We start from the raw sequence: 10,989 nt of genomic DNA, 5'->3' as shown, positions 1-10,989 counted from the left end.
GTAACAGATTGATTTATGCTGAGCACGCAAGTCTGTACAGTACAAGTGCGTAACGCAGAAATGTGTGTGTGTGCATGTGTATAAATGGGTTTGCATGTTATGAGGTGGTGGCCCATATATTAAAATGATCTGCCAAGAGAGACAAGATTCATAGCTTTTGATATGATTATTAGGGTGGGTTGTATCATGCGGTTATTTCTTTATCGCTCACTTAGCAAAATGAGCCGTCACTTTTATATATATACACGATTTACCGTGGGCATTAAAATTGTGGAAATGAGGCAGTCTGAGGGGCAAACCTAAAAATAATAATACGCAGCCCAAATTAAAAACTATATACCAAATTGGACGCGGTATATTGTTTTGTGGGTTTTTGTTTTTCGGGGGTGGTTTTGACATTGCATAATCACAATCTTCTCAAGTCCAAAGAGCACATAGGCATAATGTCATATTCTCCTTCTGTGTTTTTTTCTCTCAGATGTGGATGTTACAAGGGAAACAGGTACAAGATTTGATGTCACTGAAATGAGATCTCCTGTGGCTTTTCATTTTCTGTGCTTGCCCGCATGCTTTGAGGTTGTGCTGCGAGTGTCGCAATTGTGCTGAGGCCCTCCACTCCTCTGCTCTCCTATACACAATTGCCATTTTTTTCGATCAGTTTCTCCTCCAAATCTGACCTCATCTTCAGAATCTTTACCTTCAAACAGGTTGAAGCGTATCGTTCGACTTAGTTTCCTGCCATATAACCATGAAGCATATGAGATGTAGATCTCTGAAATAAGACTTATTATAATATGTGTAATCAGTCTTTTATTGTTACCTCAAGCTTTCTAGATTGTGCTTCTGCTTTCTGCAAATTCACCCTAGCTTGAATCCTTGCTTCTTCTCTCTGATACCTGAAATGACATACAAAATTATTACAATATGTAACATAATATCTCAAACTTTAGTTGTCATAATCAACCTTAGGCAGCTCTTGGTCCTCTCCTCATCTCTCCACAAAGAAACTCGAGTTCTCCTCAATGCTCTTCCTCCCTCCATCAATCCCAAGGTGTTTCAAACTCTTCGATATCTCGTATTCCTTCTCTTCTCTTGAACTCCATTTCAATGCAACCAGATCAAACTGAGCACCGAGATCAATCTTAGCGAAATGACAGTCATCAAGCTCAGAGATGTCGACGCGATTACCATTGGCCATCAAAGGACCAGACTTGCTAGCTGGAGTACTGTGTCTTGCTGGAGAAGAGCTCTTTATTGGACTATGGCATCTTGTAGTTGTTGAGCTAGCAAGAGGAGTCATCTCAGTGCCGATGTCTCTGTGCCGAGCCTTCTTTTGTGGGCTCTGGTCTATCTATGAGTCTTGACATCTAAAGGGTGTAAATTGAGAACTTTGATATGTTCTTGTTATGCTCTGTACTACTTACAGAAATAAAACTTGAAAATTTTAGCAGAGATTAGAAGAAGAGCAGAACGAATTGAACACCATGATCAACTTAAAAGGGAATATTTAGAGATCAATCAACAAGATAGCTGAATTCAAGGTAAGACTTAGAGCTTATAATGCCCTGTACCATTCGATCGTAATTTGAAGTTGCAAACTTTAGGGGAGAATTGCATTTGGGGAAGGGAAAAAAAAGAACAGGGAGCATTCAAAACCATGATTGAAGTTAAAAGGCATAATTAGAGCTCAATCAAGAACATAACTGAATACATTGACGAGCATAGGACTCCATGGAAAGCAGAGTCCTTGTGATGAAAGCTACTATTTTACCGTGAGAACTTTGGTCCCTCTGAGGATTTTGTCACAGGGGCAGGAGATTCATGACAAGAACTGCTAACGAGCCATTTCTCTGCATCTTCCCATTTTGAGTGCCAACTCTTTTTGAAGTTAAAAATTGGCCTCCCAGGAGTCGAGGGAGCTTCTACTGATCTCCTTCCCCCAACTGATCTCATTGCTGCTGCTGACTCTTCGTCTCGATGGAAATGCTCTTACAAAGTCTGAGGTTTCTTTGAGATTGAGCTTGCAGAGTTGATCAGTGAAGCTATCCCCAACTGGGTTTTCTTTGTTTGAAGCAAAATGTTGATTCCTGAACGAAACCCATCAAGAAAACTATACTGAATTCAACTTGCAACAAGCAAATGTGTGCTCTGGAAGAGAAAAAGGAGAGATTTATACCATTAAGTTTGCTGGGAAATTGGTGGGTCTCTATTTTCAAACTTGGTTAACTTCTGGGTACAGGAATGGATTTAATCCAAAACTGTTTCCCGTTGTTTGAACTCGTTCAACAAGCGTGGGCTCTGTATCACGAGAAATTTTTTTTGGAGGGAGAGACTGTATTTAATTAAGAGAACAAAATAGAAAACAAGAGGACCATAATTCTTTAATCACCTAAATCATAATAGTTCATAGAAGTCTAATGTGCTTTTTTGTTCAAGGATCAAGAGTGCTGATCTTTTCATATTTTAAATTAGTCTTTCAGATTATGGAAGCTGTCAGTAGTCCATCAATTCATATAAGAATATTAGGATGTTTTCTTTACGGATAAGGTATGGACTTCTGATAATTTGATTTAAAAAGGATCAACAATGTTCCCTTAAAATCTGCTTAAGGGATCCGATCTTTTTTAAATTAGGTGGCAATTAGAGTCTTTTATTTCTCCAATCATTGCCATATATTCTTTGAAAACCACTACTTTTTGAAACTATTATTCTTTGAAAACCACTATCACCACGGTGGAATCCTACATGGCCTAATATCGTCCATTGAATTCACAATGATAGGAGGAAATGATGTAGTTGGAATCTTATGTTGTTCCAGCTGCATCAAAACTCCAAACGCATTGTTTCGTTAGTTGTTGTTGCAACAACATTCGTTAGTTATTGCAACACCAAAATGTTGTTGCAACAACAAACTAAGCCAAAATAGGAGTGTTGGAACTACCCTCAATTTCAAGAGTGTTAACAACATGGTGTCATAAAAACATTTGTTGTTTCAACTTCACCCAACTAAACATACCTGATTGGAGAGGATCTGAATCTTGCGAAACAATAAGCCTTAACATCAAAAAGTAAAAAGGCCATCCATAAAAACAAACATTAAAAACTAATAGATGCAAGAGAGAAATCTAGGGTTAGGGTTTTCTTTTTCTTTTAAAATACTAGAGAAAAAAAGATAGACAGGGATAGTTTGAGGGCATCCTAAAGAGCTCCATTGGGATCCATATTCTTCTTGAGTAGCGATTTCGAGATCCATATTTTATATTACTTTATTTTATTTTATTTTATTTTATTTTTAGTTTATTTTTTTGCACTCTCTTTTTCTCTCTAACTTGCTTTGGTTTTCCCCCACCACTTTCCCCCTTTTTAATATAAGAGAGGTATATTAATCCAAAAAGGGATATTCGCTTTTATTAATCAATCAACCTTTATTAGTATACCAACCAATTACAGATAAATTTTTTTTAATATATCAAAACACGCAAAATATCTTATTTCTATAACATATTCTCCCTAGAATTCTATACCTAATCAACCAAACACTTGCATCATAATCCCGCTCTGTATTCTACGCCCATTGATGGCAGCCATGAGTCTCCATGAATAAAACGGGCCACCGTGAAATTGGCAGCTCATCCGAACTCGTAAGGCTGTGGTAGCCTAACCAGGAGACTCGACTCGTTGTGTTCGCGTCGTCCCCCCTGGTTCATGTATTCGGCGTAGTACAGGGTACCGGGCGCAGACTGACCATCCCACTCCAGCCAACCTTCAGGTCGGATCAGAGCTCCCAAATCGGACTCCATGAAGGTCGCCCTGGCTAGAGAAGTTCCCCCGAGGCCTGCCTAGGTAGGTGAACGTCTGACTGATATTCTTGGCTAGGTCCTCATCCGCTGTGATGTTACAGAGGTGGCACGAGAAACCTGTATTATGGTCAGAAGTTTGTCGTCCGTGAGTTGTCTGTTAGGGTAACGCTACTCGATCTCGTATCTGGCAGTGTTGGAAGATTGCAGCGGCATCCCCAAAGATGAAATCCACCGTCCCAGTGATCACACAATCCCGATAGAATTGGTGGCCGCTTCGGGCGTAGAGCGTGTCTTGGTAACCCTTGAAGGCACATTTGTAATACACCGACAAGTCAGAATCTGAACGGAGGGAGACCGCTTGGTACTTTGACAGTTCTGCGGTGTTTTCAATGGTAAGGTCCCGAGCAATGAACTTGCTGCCGGACACACCTTCAGGGTTTTTTTTTCAAAAAGTGAAGGGGTGGGGGTGTTTTGTAAAAGTTACCCATGCAAATGAGAAAGATCAAACATGGAGCATGAAACAAGTTGAAAATACTTACCAATGGTGGTATTGTAGGCTGTCTAAAAATCACAATAGATAGCTGATCCCCATCAAACACCGATGATGAAAGTTATAATCTGACGACTTCTAGAATGTTATAATTTGAAGACTTTCACATAGATCGATGAAAGTTACAAACTGACGACATTCGTAACAACTGATAAAAGCTCTAATCAACAGCCTTCACAATCAACATCGAGAGTTACAATCTGACAACTCTCATAGTTTTAAGGAGCCAATAAGAAGATTACAAGATGATAGTCTTTGCAACGCTCTAGCAAAAGAGACTACAAATTGACGGTCTCTTCAAATCCAGACGCAGAGCTCACCTATACGTCTCAGATTCAAAATGCATAGCTCGTGGCTGTGTTCCCGGAACAAAACGCATAGGTCCTCCCTACGTTGCCACATCAAAACGCTAAGGTTCTCCCCGTGTGTCAGCAACATAACGCAGAAGTCATCCGAACTCGTAAGGCTGTGGTAGCCTAACCAGGAGACTCGACTCGTTGTGTTCGCGTCGTCCCCCCTGGTTCATGTATTCGGCGTAGTACAGGGTACCGGGCGCAGACTGACCATCCCACTCCAGCCAACCTTCAGGTCGGATCAGAGCTCCCAAATCGGACTCCATGAAGATCGTCCTGGAGAAGTTCCCCCAAGGCCTGCCTAGGTAGGTGAACGTCTGACTGATATTCTTGGCTAGGTCCTCATCCGCTGTGATGTTACAGAGGTGGAACGAAAAACCTGTATTATGGTCAGAAGTTTGCCGTCCGTGAGCTGTCTGTTGGGGTAACGCTACTCGATCTCGTATCTGGCAGTGTTGGAAGATTGCAGCGGCATCCCCAAAGATGAAATCCACTGTCCCAGTGATCACACAATCCCGATAGAATTGGTGGCCGCTTCGGGCGTAGAGCGTGTCTTGGTAACCCTTGAAGGCACATTTGTAATACACCGACAAGTCAGAATCTGAACGGAGGGAGACCGCTTGGTACTTTGACAGTTCTGCGGTGTTTTCAATGGTAAGGTCCCGAGCAATGAACTTGCTACCGGACACACCTTCAGGTTTTTTTTTTCAAAAAGTGAAGGGATGGGGGTGTTTTGTAAAAGTTACCCATGCAAATGAGAAAGATCAAACATGGAGCATGAAACAAGTTGAAAATACTTACCAATGGTGGTATTGTAGGCTGTCTAAAAATCACAATAGATAGCTGATCCCCATCAAACACCGATGATGAAAGTTATAATCTGACGACTTCTAGAATGTTATAATTTGAAGACTTTCACATAGATCGATGAAAGTTACAAACTGACGACCTTCGTAACAACTGATAAAAGCTCTAATCAACAGCCTTCACAATCAACATCGAGAGTTACAATCTGACAACTCTCATAGTTTTAAGGAGCCAATAAGAAGATTACAAGATGATAGTCTTTGCAACGCTCTAGCAAAAGAGACTACAAATTGACGGTCTCTTCAAATCCAGACGCAGAGCTCACCTATACGTCTCAGATTCAAAATGCATAGCTCGTGGCTGTGTTCCCGGAACAAAACGCATAGGTCCTCCCTACGTTGCCACATCAAAACGCTAAGGTTCTCCCCGTGTGTCAGCAACATAACGCAGAAGTCATCCGAACTCGTAAGGCTGTGGTAGCCTAACCAGGAGACTCGACTCGTTGTGTTCGCGTCGTCCCCCCTGGTTCATGTATTCGGCGTAGTACAGGGTACCGGGCGCAGACTGACCATCCCACTCCAGCCAACCTTCAGGTCGGATCAGAGCTCCCAAATCGGACTCCATGAAGATCGTCCTGGAGAAGTTCCCCCAAGGCCTGCCTAGGTAGGTGAACGTCTGACTGATATTCTTGGCTAGGTCCTCATCCGCTGTGATGTTACAGAGGTGGAACGAAAAACCTGTATTATGGTCAGAAGTTTGCCGTCCGTGAGCTGTCTGTTGGGGTAACGCTACTCGATCTCGTATCTGGCAGTGTTGGAAGATTGCAGCAGCATCCCCAAAGATGAAATCCACCGTCCCAGTGATCACACAATCCCGATAGAATTGGTGGCCGCTTCGGGCGTAGAGCGTGTCTTGGTAACCCTTGAAGGCACATTTGTAATACACCGACAAGTCAGAATCTGAACGGAGGGAGACCGCTTGGTACTTTGACAGTTCTGCGGTGTTTTCAATGGTAAGGTCCCGAGCAATGAACTTGCTGCCGGACACACCTTCAGGGTTTTTTTTTCAAAAAGTGAAGGGGTGGGGGTGTTTTGTAAAAGTTACCCATGCAAATGAGAAAGATCAAACATGGAGCATGAAACAAGTTGAAAATACTTACCAATGGTTGCATCATGGTCCCACAACTGGCGGCGAGAAGCTTTAAGAAGGAACGGGAGCCGACGCGCGTGGTGGAGTTAAAGGCGCCGGAGTTGGATCCCGGATACGTCGTCGCCGCCGACGAGGTGAGAAGTAGGAAGACGAGGAGGGTGAGAGAACTCATCGGGAAGCCGAAGAAGAGGGTTTTGCATGGAGGAGAATAAAAGACGCGCGGACGACGTATAATGATCAATGGCATTAATTTTGCACGCCAGGCGGAGTAAGGATGCGAGAGAAGTGAACTCATTGCAGATCGAGAAACTTCTTTTCTTATCGGAGAAGAAGAGTAATTCAATCACAGTGCATGGATGGAGATCAGAGAAAGTGGCCGATTAATAATGAAATGAAATGTTTGGAAATAAACACCTTATAATTTGTTATTTGGAAATTAATTTTGGCCACTTACTTCTATACTTGAGAAATTCTATATCTTTACCTTAATTGATACAAAAAATGTGACGCCTAATTCTATATTTTTTCCAGGATTCCTTAAGAAGCTAATCCTTTTAACTAGGATTATTCGTGGTCCTAATTGTTGTTCCATTTAACCTGGTTAACTCAGTTTCTCAATCGCTGCCCTTATGTTAATTTGGGTCTCAACAGTGGATTTGTCAAGACAAATGTTTTTCACTTAATAGTTTCTCAATTCTTACTTGTCGTTGTGTAACGACTCCATGGGGGGGACTGATAAGTCTCCGGTGCATGATGCCATGATGCCATGTCCGGAGACTATTATTCTTTGAAAATCACTATAACCACAGTGGGATCCTACATTGCCTAATCTCGTCCATTGAATTCACAATGATAGGAGAAATTGATGTTGTTGGAACCCTATATTGTTCCAACTGCATCAAAACTCCAAACGCCTTGTTTCGTTAGTTGTTGTTGCAACACCAAAATATTGTTGCAACAACAAACTAAGCCAAGATAGGAGTGTTGGAACAACCCTCAATTTCAAGAGTGTTAACAACATGGTGTCATAAAAACATTTGTTGTTTCAACTTCACCCAACTAAACACATCCTAATTGGAGAGGATCTGAATCTTGCGAAAAATAAGCCTTAACATGAAAAAGTAAAAAAGCCATCCATAAAATCAAAGCATTAAAAACTGATAGATGCAAGAAAGAAATCTAGGGTTAGGGTTTTCTTTTTCTTTTAAAATACCAGAGAAAAAAAGATAGACATTGATAGTTTGAGGGCATCCTGGAGAGCTCCATTGGGATCCATATTCTTCTTGACTAGCGATTTCGAGATCCATATTTTATATTACTTTATTTTATTTTATTTTATTTTATTTTTAGTTTATTTTATTTTTAGTTTAAGGATATTCACTTTTATTAATCAATCAGTCTTTATTAGTATACCAACCAATTACATATTCATAACTTTCTAATATATCAAAACACGCAAAATATTATTTCTATAACATATTCTCCCTAGAATTCTATACCTAATCAGCCAAACACTTGCATCATAATCCCGCTCTGTATTCTACGCCCGTTGACGATAGCCATGAGTCTCCATGAATAAAACGGGCCACCATAAAATTGGCAGCCTCATCCGAACTCGTAAGGCTGTGGTAGCCTAACCTTGTAACCCGACTCGTTGTGTTCGCACCGTCCCCCATGGTTCATGTATTCTCGTAGTACAACGTGTCGGGCGCACGCTGACCATCCTGCCAAGGGTGGATTTTAAATATGAATTAGGGGTGCAGTCGTACCCCTAACAATTTAAAATTTGCCTTTGATTTCTTTCTAATTTGCAAAACACTCTCTCACTTTTGCTAAAGTGTATTAAGTTGCATTCCTATTGGGTGTTGTAATTTTATAATATTATATTTTTTTTTGGTCAAAACCGCTTTTCAAAATGAGTTTTCAAACTATATATATATTAACTACTAGTACTTTTCATAAATGCTTAGTAGCCTAATGAAAATTTAAAGTTTTGGTATTTCAAAAGGTCCTCTGTTCGAGGCTTGTCAATGACAAGCCGATAAATGTTTTATTTTAATTAATCCCTCATAAGTTCTAGTTTCAAAAGGTCCTATGTTCAAGGTTTGCCAACAACAAGCCAAGAAGTGTTTTGTTTTAATTAATCCCTCATAAGTTCTAGTTGATCGTGGGTCGTGGGCCAATGGGCCGGAGATCGGGGCTAATCGAGTTGAGGCGCTAAGTGGCACTTTGTGACAAGCCGATAAATGTTTTATTTTAATTAATCCCTCATAAGTTCTAGTTTCAAAAGGTCCTATGTTCAAGGTTTGCCAACAACAAGCCAAGAAGTGTTTTGTTTTAATTAATCCCTCATAAGTTCTAGTTGATCGTGGGTCGTGGGCCAATGGGCCGGAGATCGGGGCTAATCGAGTTGAGGCGCTAAGTGGCACTTTGTAAGGCGCATTTTACACTTTGCACGGAGGCATCGGGGCTAGGTGACGCGCACGGAGACATCGGGACTAGGTGGCGCCCTTTGGTGCCACATTGGCTGTCACTATGGTCGCCACAAAGGTTGACTCGCAGGCTACTTTGTAGCAGACGGACGAGCTACACATTCGCACGAGGGTGTGACCCTAGCGTTCTCGGGATCAGACGATACTCCTCTATTTGTCGAGGTTCATCAACTTGACGAGACTCGTTTGGTTGACGAGGTTCACCTGTTCGACGAGGTTCGTCTGATTCATAAGATTAGATGAGGTTCACCCGTTTGACGAGGTTCGCCAGTTCGACGAGGTTCGTTTGACGATGTTCGTCTGATTTGTTAAGACGCGACCCTCGCGTTGCGTAGTAACACGTCCATTGATTGCCTCGCCTTCAGGCATTACTATATGCAGTAGTTACAACAACATTTAAATTAATTGATGTTACAATCATAATTGTCATTATGATTTGTAACAGTCATATTGATTGTAGGTGACTCTTGAGCTGGCCTTAGAGGCCTATAAATAGCGCCCATTGGGGCAGCTCTTGGAAAGCTCTTGGATGCACAAGAAAACACATTGAGCTATTGTGCTGCTGCTGCTGCAGAAACTGTGCTCGAAGGAACTTTCTCTGAAACCAAAATATTTTGAACCGAAAGGTTTAAAAGATCGAGGAGATCTTTGTCTTCATCGAAAGGTCTTATAGATCGAGGAGATCTTTACCTTCACCGAATGGCCTTATAGATCGAGGAGATCTTGACAATACTTGGTTGGTGCACACCAATGTATTGTACTACTGTTCCTAGAAGCAAATTGGCTTTAGGATCCTTGTACCAGAGTAGGCCAAATATTGCTTTAAGCACAACGTTTCACAAACGCACGACAGTTAACTTGTAAAAGTTTTACGTTACAGTACTACAACTTTCTCTGTTTAATCAGTTTTATTCCAGATTTTAGCCACGTACTTCAACATGGTTCGTGCTCAAATCTGGCAAGAATGTCAGACTCTGCATGGAGCAGTGGCGGATCCACAGCGGGGGCAGTGGGGTCAATTGCTCCTACTGACTCAAGTAACACATAGCTATAATATTTTACAAAAATGCTATTTGGCTCCCAATTCATCACCCAACCCATCACCCAAGAGAGAAACATGGGTGGTGGGACCCACAGAAATGGGTGGTGGGACCCACAGTCTGTGGGTCCCACCACCCATGTTATTAATCTTGAGAGCCAAATAACAATACTCAATATTTTACTATCACTCTATTTATTGAATCTCTGCTTCTTTCACTTATACTTTCTATATATACATGATAGAGTGCACTTTTCTAAAGGGATGTAATGCTAAACAAACTTATTGAACACACACCGCTTTTGCATCTATACTCCATCCACTTCAATCTAGCTATCTCTGATGTAATTTGTAAAATTTTAAATAAGTGTGATAATATCATCTCAATCATACTTCTTTTGTTAGGGGCTATTTGGTTGGTTCCTAAAATCAAAGAAAAGGAAATTAGAGCATGAAAATCATTAAAATATTATTTTCATCCATTTTCATCGTTACAACTCACTCACATCATCATCCAATAATATGGTGACAATTCATCTCATCTCATCTTATTTCTTACTTTTAAAAATAAACCAAACACAAGAAATAAGTCACATCATCCAACTCATCTCATCTCATCTTTAAAAATCACTCACATCATCCAATAATACGGTGACAACTCATCTCATCTCATTAAAATTTTCTTTCCATCTATTTTCTAAAAAAAACAAGGAAATTAGTTTCCTTAAATATGAGTCACATCATCCAATAATATAATGACAACTCATCTCATCTCATCTATTTTCTTAGTTTTAAAAAT

The 10,989-nt window shown here is 40.8% G+C and overlaps 3 protein-coding genes and 1 pseudogene across 3 annotated transcripts; all 4 read right to left on the bottom strand.

The window, feature by feature from the left end:
* LOC109845662 lies at window positions 552-3,081 on the bottom strand (annotated as a pseudogene).
* On the bottom strand, window positions 3,546-4,288 carry LOC109845661 (probable pectinesterase/pectinesterase inhibitor 32). The gene is given in 5 exon segments (XM_020414933.1): window positions 3,546-3,631; window positions 3,634-3,700; window positions 3,702-3,815; window positions 3,817-4,229; window positions 4,285-4,288. Coding segments are annotated over 5 exon segments (684 nt in total).
* LOC109845660 (probable pectinesterase/pectinesterase inhibitor 32) lies at window positions 4,799-5,453 on the bottom strand. The gene is made up of 2 exons (XM_020414932.1): window positions 5,450-5,453; window positions 4,799-5,394 (listed from the first exon to the last, which is right to left on the bottom strand). The coding sequence occupies exons 1-2, from the start codon at window positions 5,451-5,453 to the stop codon at window positions 4,799-4,801; spliced, it is 600 nt and encodes a 199-aa protein (XP_020270521.1).
* On the bottom strand, window positions 5,964-7,427 carry LOC109845659 (probable pectinesterase/pectinesterase inhibitor 32). Its single transcript, XM_020414930.1, has 2 exons — window positions 7,361-7,427; window positions 5,964-6,559 (listed from the first exon to the last, which is right to left on the bottom strand). The coding sequence occupies exons 1-2, from the start codon at window positions 7,425-7,427 to the stop codon at window positions 5,964-5,966; spliced, it is 663 nt and encodes a 220-aa protein (XP_020270519.1).

This window comes from Asparagus officinalis, chromosome 6 (genome assembly GCF_001876935.1).
Source record: "Asparagus officinalis chromosome 6, Aspof.V1, whole genome shotgun sequence".
Lineage (NCBI taxonomy): Eukaryota > Viridiplantae > Streptophyta > Magnoliopsida > Asparagales > Asparagaceae > Asparagus > Asparagus officinalis.
The sequence above is the reverse complement of the archived record's forward strand: the minus strand, read 5'-3'. Positions and strand labels throughout refer to the sequence as shown.

What these genes read in the sequence shown, in the direction of transcription:
- LOC109845659 (XM_020414930.1), bottom strand. Translation starts at nt 7,427, where the DNA reads ATGGCATCATGGCATCATGCACCGGAGACTTATCAGTCCCCCCCATGG. An exon ending in GAGTCGTTACACAACGACAA is followed by an intron (nt 6,560 to 7,360) that starts GTAAGAATTGAG and finishes AAAACCCTGAAG; the next exon opens with GTGTGTCCGGCAGCAAGTTC.